Source organism: Spermophilus citellus, assembly GCF_964194105.1.
Source record: "Spermophilus citellus genome assembly, chromosome: 9".
Lineage (NCBI taxonomy): Eukaryota > Metazoa > Chordata > Mammalia > Rodentia > Sciuridae > Spermophilus > Spermophilus citellus.
Window position 1 is genome coordinate 17295467 of NC_138191.1, and position 20253 is coordinate 17315719.

A 20253-nucleotide genomic window follows, 5' to 3' on the forward strand; every position below is an offset into this window, starting at 1 on the left:
TCTATTAGTGAAGCCAGAGGAAAAATAAAACTAGAGTAAAGACAGTGATAGTGACTGTGGTAAGATGCATTTGATACTGAAGCCACTTCAGAAGAGGAACTAGTCAGTAATTTTATAAATATAGTCAGAGGAGATTCAAATATTTTGGAAATATTTAGAAATAGACACTAGGAAATAAAATCTGCAGGATTTGGTAAGTAAGTAGTCACTACAGATGAAGCAGAAAGTAAATGCTTTAGGAGACTTGATGTGTGGTGCTGCCATTACCCCAGAGAATCAATATGAAGGAAAAGCATTGGGAGACTGGGTGGAAGGGACAGGCACAAACCTATAACACATTAGGTTTGATGTGCCCTGTGGGACATAGAGATGAGATACCAGAAGGTGGTTGGATGTTGACTTGTAAGGAAACATGTTCCTTTAGTGCACAGGAAGAATTAAAAATAGTACTGAAGAAAAGAAACAAGTATGGAGTCAATTTATTTTATTACCATGTTCAATTGTGCCTTGCACATAGTAGGTTTATTATTGGGTGAAGCGGTGAAGTCATGGTGGATGTACGTTTAGAAAAATCCCTTGTCTGGGATTTTTATGACTTTGAAGAGTGACATAAATTCTATAGGATTGAAAGAGACCTTTCAAGGTATTTAAAAGATAATTTTTATCTAGGTAAAAATGATACTGAAGCCACTTCAGAAAAGGGGCTAGTCAGTAATTTTATAAATACAGTCAGAGAGTATACAATCTTACCTGGCAACAATTTTTTAAAAATTTCTATGATTATTTCCAGAAATAGAAAAAATATTTGATTGTTTCACAGTCCCTTGTGAGATTAATGTGAGTCCTAATTTGTGGCCTTACATATAAAGTTGACCTTCTTAATTTACGGCAGTTCAACATGGATATGAGAAACCTAAGGAAGTGTGGGGGTAGAATAGAATGGAGAACTTTTAAAGTCAATCAGTAAACTATTTCTTTTCAGATGAACTTCAGAAAAGATTTCTCTCTTTAGGGAATGTTTCTTTGTCATAGCTTCCATGTATATTGAAGAATCAGGACTGGCTACTGACAGATTCTGATAGGAAGTGCTAAAACGAAAAAGGTTTTATTTCAAGTTTCTAGATATGTAGCTAGTCCTAGGGTGTTTCTATGTAAGCCATTTTTTTTTTAATACCTTGTTTTCCTGGTTATAGCACCAGTGTCAACTCCTATTCCATAATTATAATGTAATTATAATGTAAATATACTATGAAGCAATCTATTTTCATTTTACTTCTCATTGTTCATTTCTAATTATTGTTATACATTTGTTAAACATTTTGTTTATGTTTTATTGAAAATAAGTTCATTGTCAAAGAAATACTTTTCTTAAAAATAAGAAACTTTCTTAAAAATGAGAAAACTTAAGTCTCATTAAATCTCATCTAGGATCCTCCTACCATAAAATTAACTTGTCTTGGCTTTTATTAAGATAAAATTAGCCAAAGTATGGGCCAAACATTTTCTCCTTACTCTGATTCGTTGCTTTCTACATTTGACATTAAAGTTCTGGCATTTAATTCTCCATTTTGGTCTGGAAATAAATTCCCTTATAACTATAATTGTTATAAGCTTTGCCACTTGGGTATGTCATGAAGAAGACTCACTTCTGCCCAGAGTTATAGTTATTACATTCCTCAGAGATAATTTTGTTGTTGTTTCATATTAAGATTTGGCACACAGTGAGACAACACATTCTAACAGAAAAGAATCTGCATGTTACATTCAAGTAGATTTGAGGTTAGATCCAGGCTTTGCTGGATACTGGTAGGTGACTAGGTGAATTATGTGATATGTGTGATCATTTTCCTCTTGTGTGAAATGAGGATATTGCCTACTGCATGGAATTATATGGGGATTTAAAATGATAGTGAAAAACCATGTCTTGCATATGGAATATTCAATAAGTGGCATTGTCAAAGCATATTATCATTTTATTGCTTCTATTTATTTTACATGAACTCTGACTCACTGCCCTGAAACTACTCTAACAGCTGAGGGCTGCTCAGTGCCAGACATGTACTAGACACTTTACACACCCTACCTTGTTGATTATACATTCCTTTCTTTCACATTTCCAGTGAAATTGGTCTTATTACTTATTATTCTTTTCTGTTTTTCTTTCCACAGGAAAATGGGCCTTACTACACATCTTACCCCCCATCACCAGATTTGTGACCTGCCATCTTCTAGTGCTTCTTGATTCCAAGGATGCCACTTCTTCCACAAATCACTACCTATTAAAGTGATGTTCATTTTTGCTGTACAGATCCAGAGAGCCTTTTGTCCCCACCTCTCTGGTATTTTTTTATTGACTATATTTTCTGGCACATAAGCAATCTAAAAATGGTAGGCCATTCTGAACTGCACACATTTTAAATTTGTATATTTGTATCAAATGGAAATGTTCATTTTTAGAGTGTTGATAATAGGAATTGGGGAGCAACCTTTGAGTATCTTCAGTTTCCTGAAGGACACCGGATTCTCCTTTGCATAAGCCACCAACAATGTTCATGTCTTCTCTTAAACATTGCACGCTTCCTTTGTGTATTTAAATATTTCTTGAAATATATATAACCAATGTATGCTAACTGGATGCATTGTCTGCTTTAGATCCTGCTGATAATACCATTATATTTTATACATATAACCTAGTTGTAAGAAAATTATCTGGGACCAAAAATGTAGAAATATGTCTGCTGAAAAACATAAACATCATTAGCAAAATGTAGGACTTGCAAATTGACTACATAAGTTGAGACTAGGATTTAAGATCATACAATTTAGTAAGATCGCCACTGTTTTAACAGTGTAGGGAAACAAGAAGACTGTATCTTCAGTCTTTTTCTGACAATCGAGGATAATTTGATCTTATTCAAAAGGAGTGCACCTGCTAGCAGTCTTACGAGCATATCCCAGGACTTCATCACTCATCCCTCAGGAGCGTGCTGTCTTCCAGAGTCATGAAGGATTTTGTTTGGCTCAGTGTCTCTTGAGTTGCGTATGTGGACAATGGAGGAAGTATGTTGCAGTAAAAAAATGTCCCGGAACCTAGTCATTGGCTTTTTTCCAGACTTCTTTTGCCACTCAGACTTTATTTGTGCCTTAACTTATTAGTAAAAGATATGCTACCTCCCTCACCTAGGTATGAAAAAGGTAGTATTTAGAAAGAACTTGGAGACTTTGGATGAAAAATGTCTGAGGGAGTTTGTGTGATGGGGTGCCTTCAGCTAGTTTTTAAATGGGAATAAATATACTTGAGCAAATGCTACAAGGCACTCTTGTCTTCATCACCTTTGGAATGATATTTTTTTCATGGGGGGCAAGAACAGTTAGTGCAGCCCTGATGACCACCTTCCTGCTTTTTCCAGAATTTCCTCTGGCCTTCTCCTTCCCCAGTGCTGCACTTTAATTGGAGACATCTGTTAACCATTGTAAGGATTTCTTCTTGAATTAAGGTCAAACCATTTTCATTTCCATCTGAGTGTCTTCATACTCCTTTTGATTCCTACACCCACCCACCTCATCTCCCTGGCCCCATCATGTATGTATATTTGCAGTTCAGAGAAGACAAAGTAGAACCCATCTGTTCTAATGTGTTCAGAATCAGTGCTTCTAAACATTCCATTCCCCTGTGCCCAAACTTACTTCAGTGGAGATAACAGAAACACACTTCATTATGATACGAAAATCCCCTATATTTGTGTTATCCAATCCTGTGTTTTCCCATGTAAACAACAAGGGACTTCACATTTCTTGGATAAACATTCTTTTGCGTGTACTGGACACATTTGCTTTGTGTCAGACATCAAATCTACTTGTTCCTCATATATACTTTATTTTAAGGACTTCCTAGAATGTTCCCTAGGTCATTAGCTCCAAAAAGACAGTCAGAATTCTGATGTTAAGCTTCCTCTCCAACAGTATTCTTTTAAAACCTTGAGCCTTAAAATCTGGAATTCTTATTTTATATTCCATAGTCAACTATTGGATATATCTAAAGTATCCTTTTCACTGGAAGCAGCTAGAAAAAATGCCAACTTTTCTTTCTTAAAACTGTACTTAGCTACCTCAACTGGCCTAGATGATTGTTGCTATAAATAGTACAGATGGCAGCTAATTTGCCATTTGAAAGGAAGCAAATTTATATATACAATTTCTTGTAGGCAGTAATTCTGAAAGAACTTTCCTTTGCTTTATTTATACCAGTGTATTAGTGTTTAGCAACGCAAGATTCTCTGCTGAGATTCTAGTGTAGTTGATATATTAAGCTATAAAGGGACTACATGTATCAACAGTATTTCATAATTTAATGATTATGACTAAAGAAACATAAGGGCCACCTCTTCTCAGTGGAATTATGGTCTCATGGGACCAAGTTCATTCTTTTATAGTTGTCGAAAGTGTTATAACACTTATATATAATGAAATTGTTTCCTAGAGGGTAAACACAGTGACCTTGATACTGAAATGATTAACATTTTGTGTGTGTGTGTGTGTGTGTGTATGCTTTTGTCAAAAAGTTGGATAGCCTGGACAACACATGTCATTTTCAAGAACATCTTCGAGGAAAAAGGGGTGACTGAGTGGAGATGACCACTAGCATCTGAGGTTAATCCAAACTACCACCAAAAGCTTAGTTCAATTATGCTTTGGTCATGCCAAAAGCTAGTTGAATTGCTGAAGACACAGCTTACAAAATACTAATTTATTAATTATAAGGCATAATACAATTTTTGAAACAAGTATATTTCTTGCTTCAGTATATATTTGAGTTCTTAATTCACCCACATCCAAGTTTCTGGATCTGAAAATGATTCTGAAAATGATCTCTTGAGCATAGTCCTTATCAGACTCTTATGGGCAAGTGATTCTGATTTTAAAGATTTTCTTTCCTTTAATATATAACTTATTTTATTGATACTTTGTTACATTTCCTTTTTCAAAGGAATCCATAGTGTTTTGAGAGTAATCAGCAGGTATTTATAGAGTATTTTTGGTGGAAAAAGTGAATATAGAGTCTTTTTTTTTTTTTTAATGGTGCTGGGGATCAAACCCAGAGCTTCAAGCATGACAGACAAGTGCTGTGTGTTTTACCACTGAGTTATTCCCCCCTTCTGCATGTAGATTTTTTAAATCAAATTTCAGAAGTCTTAAAGAAATAAGATGTGTGTGTGTGTGTATATATATATATATATATATGTGTGTGTGTGTATATATATATATATATATATATATATATATATATATATATATATATAAAATCACTCTGGTATTAAAAACATAGACTGTTTCTTCCCTTTTTTTTTCATTTGCTTAGGTATTGTTTAATGAATTTGAACTATAGGTAACAGTTTAGTCTTTACCTTGCGACAGTTAATAGAAGAGTAATAAAATGTAGTATTCAGCATGAGGTAAAAATCACATAGTGTTCCCCTAATACATTGTCTGTGTTTATATGTTTACAGAATAGAAGTTTCTATTTATGAATAGAAATTACAATTTGAAATACAGGATACAGAAGAAGAATATATGAATAGAAATTACAATTTGAAATACAGGATACAGAAGAAGAATATAGTTCTAGGAACAGTGGATTAATTATATTAAAGACGTAAAGCACTATAAGATAACCTCTAAATGCCTCTAAAATTGAAGTGGGTCAGGTAAGCTTCCTATTGGAATTCTCTTAATTTGTCATCATCATAACCAATAGGTAATAGAGTGTTTTAGTTGCACGCACTAATGCAGCCTCATAGCTTATGACTAACTCTTGGTTTGTGATTACCTGAGATCTCCTTCAGGAGAAAAGAGATCCTACTTTGTCTTTGTCACTTTGGGTGAATACCATAAACTGGGTGGCTTAAACAACAGACATGTACTTGGAGGTTAGGAAATCTTAGGGTCAGAGTACCATTCAATTTAGCTCCCAAAGAGGGCCCTCTTCCTGGTTTGCAGATAGTCTCCTTCCTGTACCTTTATGTGGCAGAGAAAGAGATCATCACTTGCCTATCTCTTCTTTTAAAGATACTAATTCCATTTATGAGGGCTTTGCCCCATGACATACCAAAAGCCCTACTTCCAGATCCATCACTGGGAATTAGAGCTTCAACAGATGAATGGGACAATGGAGCAGGGCACAAATATTCAGGCCACAACACACCTAGAGTCTGGATCATATTATAAACCCAGAGGTGATAAAGATCATTTAGTAGGCCTGAACATAGATATTTACATATGCACACACATACATATACATGAGCTGCTTTGCTTTACAGTCTTTCTTTGAATATGACATCTGTAGTCAATATGTGAAGATATAGAGCAATAAATAAAACAGTTCAAGCTTTGATTCTTACCAAACTAACACCTAAACATTATCCAGATTAGTTTAGACATTAGTGGCTCTCATGAAAAGTATTTTCTACATTAGCAAGGCTAGCATCTTTGAATCTTTTAAGTCCAACTTGTTTTAAATGTATAGGGCCACTGGATTCAGGAACAAAATCATAGTATTCTCTAGGTGAATTTCACTAACAAAATCATAACTGCTGAATATGATATAATATTTTGTCAAACAGTAAAACTAATATTTTGTATACACAATCACACTTTTTATAATATATTTTGTTAATGTAAGCACATAGTTATAAGCTGAGCCACGACTCTGTTAGACCAGATATCATATGACATTTAAGAGCTTAGCATATATAAATTATTTGAATTGCTGTTGGATAAAGGAAACCTAAATATGTCTTAATTGTCAGGATCCTACAATTTGTTTATTCAAAATCCAGAAAGCTTTTATGAATACTTAGTATTTTAAAAGAAATTTTGTCTAAAATAGATTTGAAATTAGATCCCTTTCAAAGAGAGCTCCACTGTATGCAAATAAAGCCTATAAAGAGCCAATAGTGGGGCTGGGGATGAGGCTCAAGCAGTAGCGCACTCGCCTGGCATGTGTGCGGTCCGGGTTCGATCCTCAGCACTACATACAAACAAAGATGTTGTGCCCACCGAAAACTAAAAAATAAAAAGATTTAAAAAAAAAAAGAGCCAATAGTGAAAATATTATTTATTCTGAAACCAGGGAAGGACATTCTGTTTTGGCTATTTACACTAGGCCTTTCTCTAATCACCAAAGTTAACCTAAAGAGTTGTACAGAACACACTGAATTTTATTGTCAACATTCTCCATAGAAATCTACACTAGTGCTCCTCAAAACTTCAATGTGCAGATATTAAGTCAGCTTAGGGGGATTGTTAAATTTCAGATTCTCGGTTTCTAACAAGCTCTCAGGTAAAATTGATACTCCCCAGCCCACACTTAGAGTAAAAGCCTTTAACTTCCATATTATTTTCCCCATTTCAGAGAAAGGAGACAGAACTATCATTTTAATACCTTCTGTAGGCCAGGCACTTTCACACTCATTTCTTTGAGTACTCCTGCAAGTCCTGAGAGTGAAGTAGTAATGGAAGTTAAAGTGACCTGCTGAAGACTACGTGTACAAGAAATGCAGCATAGAGCAGTGTTTCTCAAACTTGTATAATGTAATCCCCTTTTGATAAAAGGGAAAATCTCTTAACTCCTCAGTTTCCATTTGTTATATCTATTGCCTTAATTATGTGTATTAACTTAAGTAGGTATAAACTAGGCATAAATGCACAAGTATAAAACCAAAACAAGTTTGCAGATTATAAATAGGCAAAACTATAAAAACTAGTCAAATTTAAGAGTGTTCATTAAATGTGATGGATGGTTTTGTTTTGCCATATCACTACTAAAATGGTTATAGCACTGAATACTACAGTACCGGTTCACTTGAGCGTGCATGTCCTGCCATGTGTTGTAACTTGGTTCTCTCCCTTTTCTCTCTTTAAAACTACTTCATGTGTTCAGCACATAGTAATGTTATTTGGTCTTCTTCTAGAAGGAGTGCATCATTTCCCTATTATGTCAGGCAATGTTCTCCATATGCTTCCACAACTAACGCAGAACTGCGCTTTCTTTAATGTGGAATTAATACAAATGCAAGCCTAGGCACTGAAATATTTTGGCAATATTTGGTTTTAAGACAATTATCCAGATAATTCAGGACATGAATATTGATTATTTTAAGTGTTTCATCAACATGAAAAATATATAATTCTCAGAGTCAAATCATGGGTACTTCACCCGCAACATGCACACAAACACACTCCACAAGGATTTTTAAGAGCTTTCACTTTAAGAAGCAATAATTTAGTGGTTAGTAGCTTTGGTGCTTTGATTTCTCACATGCCCAAGTTCAGAATTTTGGCATGTTTCTCAGCCTCTCTGAACCTCAGCATTTTCATGTATTAAACAGGGGTGGTAATACTTACTGAGTGATTAGGAGAAATAAATGCAATAATGTCCCTTAAGCATAGTGTTTATAAATGGCAGTTAGCACTTCTTGGATTAGAAATAATATTAGCTTAACATTGAGGATTTGCTGTTTGCCTCAAATTTTGTTAAGCGTTCTCTCTCCCCCTACTTCTCTCGCCCCCACCCACATATGTATGTATATATATACATATATATGTATGTGAATATGTGTGTGTGTATTTCTTAACTATTGAGTTGTAGCATCAATATTCAAATCCAAATCTGATACCAAATCTCATGCTCTTATAAAAAATATAGAATATCAATGTGAGTTGCTTATTTTAAAAGTTTTTATCTTAAATTATTTTCTTAATATTTATATAAAATCAATATTTCTGTAGAGAGGAAATGGTTCCTTCCTTTTAATGATTGTGTGATGTGCTAATACTTATAATCACAAAAAATAAATTTCATTTAAAGACTATCACACTAGGCCATGTGTACACTATTGCTATTATGACCATTAGGTTCAACTTGTGCATTATTGTGCTCTTGTATTTTTATGGTTACATGAGATTATTTTATGAGATAACATGATATTCTCCCTGACTTGTAAAATAGCTTTTTCATGGAATTTCTCCCACAAGTACTATTCTGATATCCCATGCCAATTCTATGAAATAGTATGCATGCTTCTTAATTTTCATCTCTGAAGCATCTAAAAAAATTGTTCTAACTGTCCTTTAAAGTAGTTTCTGGTAGTATTCTAGTAGTATTCTATCTTTGTTTCTAATTTTCTAAAATAAATTCTGGATTTCTAGAAACTGAACAAACCTACTTACCTGCAGGCTAGGTTGATTTTTTTTTTTTTTTTTTTTTTTTTTTGCTTTCTGGTATTTGGTGATGGTAGAAAATACCAGGAGAGAGTTGTAACAGAAGTTAAATTATTTATCAACAAAGATGACATGTGTCAAATTCAGATTCTTCCCCTACTTACTAAAAACATATTTGCACAAATTGTTAAAGTAGTGGAGGTACATGAAATATAATGCTATCATTGAATTTTGTTAATTCAGGAAGCTTTAAAATATTTCCTGTTTTATTTCCCTATATCTTAAGTAGTGACATCATAATAATATTGCTGTGTAGGTAATTAATTTCTTTTCCTACCCAGCCTCTTTTCCCTCTCTGCCAGGTCTTTAAATTCAGTGAAATCATGCTTTTCCATATGTGTGGTTTATCAAGAGAGAAGACAGATTTTCTATCACAGCCTCACTGACTGGCATCATTTTTGTAGATAAGGCTCAGTTCTTGGCTTTCTTCATTTCATCAGTCTGTTATTCAAACTGAGTTGGGAACCCTTCTTCAGTTAAAGTTATTTTCCTCTTATTTATTGAATACAAATGAGACTGGATTATTTTTATAACTTTTCCTTTACTACTTGGATGGAATATTTTTGATCTTTTGCCTCTTTAAACTCCAAATAATTCTTTATTAATAGATATAGAAAGCTTTTGACAATTTCATTATATCTTCTAATTCAAAACATTGGCCTCTATATTTTGAAATGCTTATTATAAATTATTATATATGTTTTTAATCGATGTATAGATGAGTTATGCTATCCATGAATTATACTTATTATAATTAAGTAGGTATGAAGAAATATTATGAAAGAAAGGGACATTGGTTCTCAAACTACAGAACCACTGAACCCTCCTATTTTATGGATAAAGAAATAGAGGCCCCAAAGACAGGTTGAACTAATAGCCACATCATATAGATACTAACTAGACTCAGGATGACTGCATCTATAGAGCTCATTGTTATAGCTATGTTTGCACATCTGTTTTTTAAACATGTTGTTTATTTTTTATATACCTTGTGCTTCCTCAGCCAGGTTTCAAGGAAAGAGCAGAATTTAGGAACTAGCCGCAGAATTGTTCAAGGACTGTGAAAGTGTTTTGAGGCAGTGGCTAATGTTAATTTACCTTTAAACATTTGGGATTTTAATTTTTACCCAAATGTTCATTCACTGTCCCACCCCTTAAAGAAAAATATCCCCTTACAGCAAATCAGAGGAGAAGGTGGCATCTTAAACCATCTGCTTGGTGATTACTTTTTTAATAATATTTTTTAAATGCTAATCTGAATATGATGAACTTATACCACAAAGAAACCTATGCTACCTTAGGCAAGTGGTGCCCTCTCAAGCACCAAATGTACTTCAGGAGAGGCTCTAAAATGAAATTATGGAAGCTCTTGCTTCCATAGGAGAAACTAAATTATTATTATTAGCCATAAAACTCATCATGGGTTTCTTTTTTTTTTTTTGGCCTTTATACATATACTTTGTGTTTTATTTTTTGCATTACAATTCATAATATACATATTACCACAATTTTTAATATCTCTGTATATAAAGTATGTTGACACCCAAATCAAGTCTTCATACATGTACTTTGTATAATGATGCCCATCACATTCCATCATCCTTGCTAATCCCCTGCCTCCTCCCTTTTCTTCCCACCCTCTTCCCTATCCAGAATTAATCTAATTCTCCCATGCTGTCCCTTCCTACCCCACTATGAATCACCCCCTTATATCAGAGAAAACATTCAGCATTTGTTTTTTGGGGGGATTGGCTAACTTCACTTAGCATTATCTTCTCCAACGCCATCCTTTTACCTGCAAATGCCATGATTTTGTTCCTTTTTAATGCTGAGTAAAATTCCATTGTGTATATATGCCACATTTTTTTATCCATTTATCCACTGAAGAACATTTAGGTTGGCTCCACAGTTTATCTATTTTGAATTGTGCTACTATAAACATGATGTGGCTGTGTCCCTGTAGTATGCTGTTTTAAGTCCTTTGGGTATAGTCCGAGGAGAGGAATAGCTGGGTCAAATGGTGGTTCCATTCCCAGATTTCCAAGGAATCTCCATACTACTTTCCAAATTGGCTGCACCAATTTGCAGTCCCACCAGCAATGTATGAATGTTCCTTTTTCCCCACATCCTCGCCAACACTTGTTGTTGTTTGTCTTCATAATAGCTGCCATTCTGATTGGAGTGAGATGGTATCTTAGAGAGTTTTGATTTGCATTTCTCTGATTGCTATAAATGATGAGCATTTTTTCATATATTTGTTGATTGATTGTATTTCCTCTCCTGAGAAGTGTCTGTTCAGGTCCTTGGCCCATTTGTTATTTGTTTTTTTTTTGTTGTTGTTTTTGTTTTTTGTTTTGTTTTGGTTTTTTTGGTGTTTAGCTTTTTGAGTTCTTTATATATCCTAGAGATTAGTGCTCTATTTGATGTGTGAGGGGTAAAAATTTGCTCCCAGGATGCAGGCTCTCTGTTCACCTCACAGATTGTTTCTTTTGCTGAGAAAAAAAAACTTTTTAGTTTAATTCCATCCCATTTATTGATTCTTGATTTTAATTCTTGTGCTATAGGAGTCTTATTAAGGAAGTTGGGGCCTAATCTCACATGATGAAGATTAGGGCCTAGTTTTTCTTATATTAGATGCAGAGTTTCTGGTTTATATCCTAGGTCCTTGATCCATTTTGAGTTAAGTTTTGTGCATGGTTAAAGATAGAGGTTTAATTTCATTTTGTTACATATGGATTTCCAGTTTTCCCAGCACCATTTGTTGAAGATGCTATCTTTTCTCCAGTGCATGTTTTTGGCAACTTTGTCTAATATTAGATATTTGTAATCTTGTGGGTTAGTCTCTGTGTCCTCTATTCTGTACCATTGGTCTACCTGCCTGTTTTGGTGCCAGTACCATGCTGTTTTTGTTACTATTGCTCTGTAGTATAGTTTAAGGTCTGGTATAGCAATACCACCTGCTTCACTCTTCCTGCTTAGAATTGCTTTAGCTATTCTGGGTCTTTTATTTTTCCAGATGAATTTCATGATTGCTTTTTCTATTTCTATGAGGAATGCCATTGGTATTTTAATCGGAATTGCATTAAACCTGTAGAGTGTTTTTGGAAGTATGGTCATTTTGATAATATTAATTCTGCCTATCCATGAGCAAGGTAGATTTTTCCATCTTCTAAGGTCTTCTTTGACTTCTTTCTTTAGGGTTCTGTAGTTTTCAGGTGTTTTGTTTTTTTTTTTTTTCAGGATATTGTGAACAGGATAGTTTTCCTCATTTCCTTCACAGAGGATTTGTCACTGATATACAGAAATACCTTTGAATTATGGGTGTTGATTTTATATCCTGCTACTTTGCTGAATTCATTTAATAGTTCTAGAAGTTTTCTGGTGGAGTTTTTTGTGTCTTCTAGGAATATAATCATATCATCACCAAAATAGTTCTAGTTTAAGTTCTTCTTTTCTTATACTTATCCCTTTAATTTCTTCTGTCTGTCTAATTGCTCTGGCCAGTATTTCAAGAATTATGTTAAATAGAAGTGGTGATAGAGGGCATCCCTGTCTTGTTCCAGATTTTAGAGGGAATGCCTTCAATTTTTCTCCGTTTAGAATGATATTGGCCTGAGGCTTAGGGTATCTAGCCTTTACAATGTTGAGATATGTTCCTATTATCCATAGTTTTTCTAGTGTTTTGAACATAAAGAGGTACTGTATTTTGTCCAGTGCTTTTTCTGTGTCTATCGAGATTACCATATAATTCTTATCTTTAAGTCTATTGATGTGATGAATTACATTTATTGATTTCCGTATGTTAAACCAACCTTGCATCCCTGGGAAGAATCCCACTTGATCATGGTGCACAATCTTTTTGATGTTTTTGTATTCGATTTGCCAGAATTTTATTGAGGTTTTTGCATCTATGTTCATTAGAGATATGGTCTGAAGTTTTCTTTCTTTGAAGTGTCTTTGTCTGGTTTTGGAATCAGGGTGATATTGGCCTTATAGAATGAGTTTGGAAGTGCTCCCTCTTTTTCTATTTCCTGAAATAAATTGAAGAGTATTGGTATTAGTTCTTCTTTAAAGGTCTTGTAGAACTCTGCTGTGTATCCATACAGTCCTGTGCTTTTCTTGGTTGGTAATCTTTTGATGGCTTCTTCTATTTCCTCCCTGGGTATTAGTCTGATTAAGTTGTGTATATCTTCCTGACTCAATCTGGGCAGATCATATGACTTAAGGAGTTTATTGATCCCTTCACTGTCTTCTATTTTATTAGAGTATAAGGTTTCAAAATAATTTCTAATTATCTTCTGTATTTCTGTAGTGTCTATTGTGATATTGCCTTTTTCATCGCGTATGCTTGTAATTTGAGTTCTCTCTCTCCTTCTCTTCATTAGCATGGCTATGGGTCTGTCAATTTTATTTATTTATTCAAAGAACAAACTTTTAGTTTTGTCAGTTTTTTCAATTGTTTCTTTTGTTTCCATTTCATTGATTTCAGCTCTGATTTTAATTATTTTTTGCCTTCCTCTGCTTTTGCTGCTGATTTGTTCTTTTTCTAGGGCTTTAAGATGTAATGTGAGGTCATTTATTTGTTGACTTTTTCTTCTTTTAAGGAATGAACTACATGCAATGAATTTTCCTCTTAGTACTGCTTTCATAGTGTCCCAGAGATTTTGATGTGTCTGTGTTCTCATTCACCTCTAAGGATTTTTTAATCTCCACCTTGATGTCTTCTTTAACCCATTCAGTCTCCATGTGATGCAGAAATCTTTATTCTTTATTTTGTCATTGATTTCCAATTTCATTCCATTATGATCTGATAAAATGCATGGTAGTATCTCTACTCCTTTGTATTTGCTAAGAGTTGCCCTGTGGCATAGTATATGGTCTGTCTTCGAGAAGGGTCCATGTGCTGCTTAGAAGAAAGTGTATCCGCTTGATGCTGGTTGATATATTCTATATATGTCAGTTAAGTCTGAGTTATTAATTGTGTTATTGAGCTCTATAGTTTCTTTATTCAACTTTTCTTTGGAAGATCTGTCCAGTGGTGAGAGAGGTGTGTTAAAGTCACCCAAGATTATTGTGTTGTGGTCAGTTTCACTCTTGAACTTGAGAAGAGTTTAGTGAACATAGCTGCACCATTGTTTAGGGCATATATATTTATGATTGTTATGTCTTGTTTGTGTATGGTTCCCTTGAGCAGTAAGTAATGTCCATCTTTATCCCTTTTGATTAACTTTGGCTTGAAATCTACTTTATTGGTATAAGTATGGAAACCCCTGCTTGCTTCCGCAGTCCATGTGAATGGTATGATTTTTCCCAACCTTTCACCTTCAGTCTGTGTATGTCTTTTCCTATCAAATGAATCTCCTGTAGGCAGCATATTGTTGGATCTTTTTTTTAGTCCAATCTGCTAGCCTATGTCTTTTGATTGGTGAGTTTAAGCCATTAACATTTAGGGTTACACTGTTGAGACATGGCTTGTTTTTCCAGCCATATTTGTTTATTTTTGTTATTTAACTTGACTTGGTTTCCTCTTTGATTAGTTTTTCTTTTAGTGTACTACCTCCCTCTGCTGGTTTTCATTGTTGTTTTTCATTTCCTCTTCATGAAATATTTTGCCAAGGATGTTTTGTAGTGCCGGTTTTCTAGCTATAAATTCTTTTGACTTTTGTTTATCGTGGAAGGTTTTTATTTCTCTTCAAATATGAAGCTTAATTTTGCTGGATAGAAGATTCTTGGTTGGCACCCATTATCTTTCAGAGTTTGATATATGTTGTTCTAGGATCTTCTATCTTTCAGGGTCTGTGTCAAAAAATCTGCCATTATCTTAATTGGTTTACCCCTATATGTAATCTGATTTCTTTCTCTTGTGGCTTTTAAATTTTTCTCCTTATTCTGTTTGCTGGGTATTATAATGTGTCTTGGTGTGGATCTGTTGTGATTTTGCACATTCGGTGTCCTGTAGCTTCTTGGATTTGAATTTCCATTTCATTCGTCATATCTGGAATGTTTTTCTGATATTTTTTCATTGAACAGAATGCTCATTCCTTTGGGTTGGACCTCTATTCCTTCCTGTATTCCAATAACTCTTAAATTTGGTCTTTTTATGCTATGCCATATTTCTTGGATATCCTGCTTGTAGTTTCTTGTCATTTTCACTGTGCTGTCTACGTTCTTTTCAAGATGATATACTTTGTCTTCGTTGTCTGATGTCCTATCTTCTAAGTGGTCTACTCTGTTGGTGATGCTCTCATTTGAGTTTTTAATTTGGTTTATTATTTCTTTCATTTCAAGGATTTCTGTTTGGTTTATTTGTATAACCTCTATCTCCCTGTAGAGGTAATCTTTTGCTTCTTGGATTTGTTTATGTAGCTCATTGTCAAAGTGATCTTTCACTGCCTGTATTTGTTCTCTAATGTCTTCTTTGAGATTCGAAAACATTTTAATCATATATATCTTGAAATCTTTCTCTGTAATTTTGTCTGCTGTAGCTGTTAATTCTTCTAATGATGTGTTGTCTTGAATTGTTTGTGGTACTTTCTTCCCTTGTCTTTTCATGTTGCTTGCGTTTCTTTCTTTCCAGCTCTGTGGAACTGGTGTGTTATTGTTTTTACCCTATAGGTTTGTAGTGCTCTTGTATGGTTCCAAGATCCCTCCTTTGTGGTGAAGGACAATGTTAACAGATCCCAATATCAACAATACATCACCTATGAACTAATGATTGTTATTAAGACATTTATAGTTAGTCTCAGTGTTCAGAAATGTTGGATTCAATTATTATTTAAAATATAATCAGTAGTCTCATACAAGGTGTACAGTTTATGGTGGTAGACAGAGACCTGGGGGTCAGTCATGGGACGTTATAGTTAGGGGGAAAGATGTGAGGGTATGGGGTTAATATAACTTAGGAAATTTGGAGGAAAACTCTAGTGAAGAGGGTTAGTAGCAGGGGAATAGACAGGAGGTAATTTAGGGTAGACAATTACATGGGAGGAGTAGAGTACATGAAAACAAACATATATATGTATTTAGAAAATTACAAGAAGTAAAAATAGTAAAATTAGGAGGTTGAAAGAGGAAGAAAGGGAGGTAGAAAAAAGGAAAGAGAGAAAAAAGGGGGAAAAGTGGGGGGCTTATGCATTTCGTCTATATTATATTATTCTGGTGACTCAGTTCTCAAAGTTCTATTTCATGCAAATTTCTTGGTTTCACATATGTTGGGGTTGTGAGGATCAGAGGACAGAAGGGTAGAGGAGAAAGAAAAATGATAAAATGGAAGAGAAAAAAAATACTCTTAGAATTCCATTTCCTTTTCTTCTTTTCCAGTAGGTGGAGTTGTCTATTCCAAGCTTGAGTCTCTGCCCTCAGGGTGGTGTAGGTAACCAGTGTGAGAAGACTTGAACTCCTGGTATCCTCTCCCTCTCCTGCCTGGAGCTTCCCTTATCTTGGTCTCTCTGATTTGCTCCAGGTCTTTAGACCCCTCACCTCCCCTCTCTTGCTTATCAGGTCTCAACTGGGGGGACTTCTCAGCCACAGGCTCGCACCAGGTAGGCGTCGCCCTTGTCACACTGTGCTCCTGTTCAACTGAGAACGGTTTTTGTGTTGGGTAGTCACTGTGCCAAGTTATGGCAGCTGCGGGGAGGGAGAGTTGGAAACCAGGTACCTGTTCTGTGGCAGATCCGAAGATCCGGGCTGATAGCCACGCCCACTAAAAAATTGCAATTAAGATTTTCCAAGATGGAGTTCATCTGTTTCCAGCACCAGGGTGTCCGGTGAGGTGGAGGGAATTGGGATGTCCTTGTGCTGTGGCTAGAACGTGGTCTGGTGACCTGCGTGGGAGCAGAGCGCAGTCTGGAGTTCTGCTGGTCTACCGAGGTACTGATTTGGTGTCTCTGCTCCGCCACTTGAGAGCCGCGCGCATGTGCTCAAACTGCAGGCTTTGGGACCAGAGTCTGGAGTCTTACCAGAACACAGAAGCTCTGAGTTCTGCTGGGAGTTCGCAGATCTGGTGTATTCTGCGAAAATCCACTGTAGAGGGGTCCTGTCACACGCTCTGAGAGTTGTATTCCATCTAGGAGAGACCCCCATGGAGATGCCGCCTGTTTTCTTGGATTCATGCACAGGGCAGCCAGAAATGGTATCTCCTCTACTCCGCCATCTTGGATCCTTGGCTCTCATCATGGGTTTTATGCCAGAAAAAAAGTTCTCTTTTTAAATTGTTCTTGGATGAAATAAATTAGATCACATTACAGACACTAGACTTTTTCCATACATTCAGCAAATAGTTACTAAGATTCTATATATTAGGTAAAAGTAACTCTAGTTATTGTAACAAAGTGAAATTGCATAATGACTTAAACTCAATAGAAATGTATTTCTCACACAGGGTCTAAATACTTGCTTGTGTGAACAAGCAGCTCTTCTCCCAGTCTTTATTCAGAGACCTAAGCTCCTTCAATATTGTGGTTCCTCCATCTTTCAATGAGAGGCTCCAAAAGAATCTATGCTTTTCTGCTTCAACTGGCAGACAGGGAAGAACATGAAGGACTTGCACTCAAGGGTTTTATGTGCCAAAACAGGAATTGACACCACTTGCATTCATATTCCATTGTGTTGAACTTGATAACATGGCTACATCTCACTGCAAGGTTGGGAAGTAGGGAATGTGTCTGGGGGCCCAGGAGAATAGAGTTTGGTGCCCAGCTTTCTGCCATAATCCAGGCAATATGCTAGGGGCTAGAAACATAAAACTTTTATGAAAGATATATTCCAGCCAAGTAGAAACAAATTAACAATAAAAGAAACAGCTTATTAGAGACAACATTATTTCCCAGAGAAGGACACTGGCATCTGATCACAGGTTTACCTTGAACAATATTCAGTGACATTCCTCAGGATGTCTGTAAATTCATTTTCAGAATCCCTGTCATCAAATGTGCGTATACTCTAAAGCAAACAATAAAGGGTCATCTACATACCCTTTACTGAATCTTGTAATATCTTATTATTTAAGGTCTATGAATCAGGAGCTTTGTGTGAGGCCCTGGGTTTGAGCTTTAGCATGAATTTTATTTTTATAAACAAATCATCTGTCCATCTACATCTACAAAAAAATTGATTTTTAATTTAAAAAGTAGAGGACTGACGGGAGACCAAGATGGCCGCGAATAGAGTGCATCACACCCCGTGTACGGTGCCACTGCGCAGGTGAATAATGAGTTAGAATGACAAAAAACTATCTTGTTAGGAACTTACAGCAAAAGGGGGGTGCACCGAAACCTAGAAGAAGGATTTCCAGCACCGAGGTCCGGTAATTGAGTCTCAAACACCAGCCAACCGTGCGACCGGAGATCCGGGCTGACTGATCCACGTGGCCCACTCCGCGGCTACAGATGTCGGGGTGCCGCCGAGAATCGACCAGCAAGCAGGGAGAAAGGTGGCTGCAGATTCTGTGGAATACTGCCGGCTGAGCCCTCACTGACCCCAGGGCTGAGTTTGGGATTTCAGACGGGGAAGGAAGCGGTACAGTTCTATCCCCCACAACGGAAACTCCACCAAGGAAACCAGCGGCCACCATCTTGGAGAGCTGAAGTAACCACCGCCACTCTCCGACAGATTGCAACAATAAAACAGGTGTGTGTTACTCAGCTCATCTCCCATAAAGCAGGGAATTCGCATAAAATCTCTCCTAGGCTTTCCGAGGGAGGGATTATCAGAGCGAGCCTGCATAAAGATGCGGGGAAAACTAGAGTCACCTGACCTGCAACTCCCCCTCCCATCAGCAGCAAAAACGAAACCTGTCTAGCCAGCAATGGGGGAGGGGCAAGCAGAAAAAAATCAAAACAATAGAGTGCCGGGGTTCCCAATAGCCACCCTCCACATCCAACAAACGGCAGGCCCAGAGTACAGTTTGAATTGCCGAGAGGCATCACTCAGGGGAAATCTGGTCTAGCAAGAGAAACCAGGACTAGCAGGAGAAACCAGGGGACTAGAGGCCAGGCCCTTGCGACTGGGCGACTGGAGACCACATGCCTGCCGGCGACAGCCCACCCACTGACCGTGCGACTGGGCGGCTGGAGACCGCATGCCCGCCAGCGACCAATCACCCGCCGGCTGCCCGCGCGACTGGGCGACTGGACACAGCCCGCCCACCGGTGACCAACCGCGCGAATGGGCGGCTAGAGAGCGCCAACCCACCGGCGACAGCCGACCCGCTGCCCGTGTGACTGGGCAGCTGGAGACCGCACGCCCGCCAACGACCAATCACCCGCCTGCTGCCTGCGTGACTGGACAGCTAGAGATCGCCCGCCCGCCGGTGACAGCCCACCCGCTGCCCGTGCTGGCCCCCATTTGGACACCCCGGCAAGGAGCCTGGGGCCCGCCATAGCAGAGAGGTGACGTCACTGGAGCTCGGCCGTCGGAATTCCCTCCCAGCGGAATCCACTTTAGCAGGCATAGTCTACCAACACAAAGGAGAGACAACAGAGATAAACAAAACCAAAACAAATCTATAGAAGAGAGCAGAAACACAGCAATCAAATAGAGCTGGAAAGTAACGTGAACATCATGAAAAAACAAGGGAAAAAAGGAGTACAAACAATGCAGGACAACTTAATTCTACAGGAGGACCTTGAAGCATCAGAAACATGGATAGGGAAAGAACTCAAGGCATACCTAACTCAGATGGAAAGGAATATTCTAGAAGACATGAGACAGCAAGTCCAAGCAATAAAAGTATATTTTGAAAATGAATTAAACAAACAAATTCAAATGGAAAAGAACAAGCTTTACCAGGAGATAGAGATCTTAAAAAAAAATCAAGCAGTAATCCTAGAAATGCAGGAAACTATAAACCAAATTAAAAACTCAAACAAGAATATTACAAATAGACTAGATCAAGTAGAAGTCAGAACATCAGATAATGAAGACAAAGTTTATCAACTTGAAAAGAATATAGTCAACACAGAAAAGATGCTTAAA

General features: G+C 36.8%; 1 protein-coding gene across 1 annotated transcript in view; it reads left to right on the forward strand.

Annotated features, from left to right (window-relative positions):
• Positions 1–5182, forward strand: part of GDAP2 (ganglioside induced differentiation associated protein 2) — a 72538-nt gene extending 67356 nt beyond the window's left edge. The window contains exon 14 of the mRNA XM_081305555.1: positions 2170–5182. Within this exon, the coding sequence (XP_081161681.1) occupies positions 2170–2217 (48 nt within the window). The 3' untranslated portion in view covers positions 2218–5182. The remainder of the gene's footprint in view (positions 1–2169) is intronic.
• The last annotated feature ends 15071 nt before the right edge of the window (positions 5183–20253 follow it).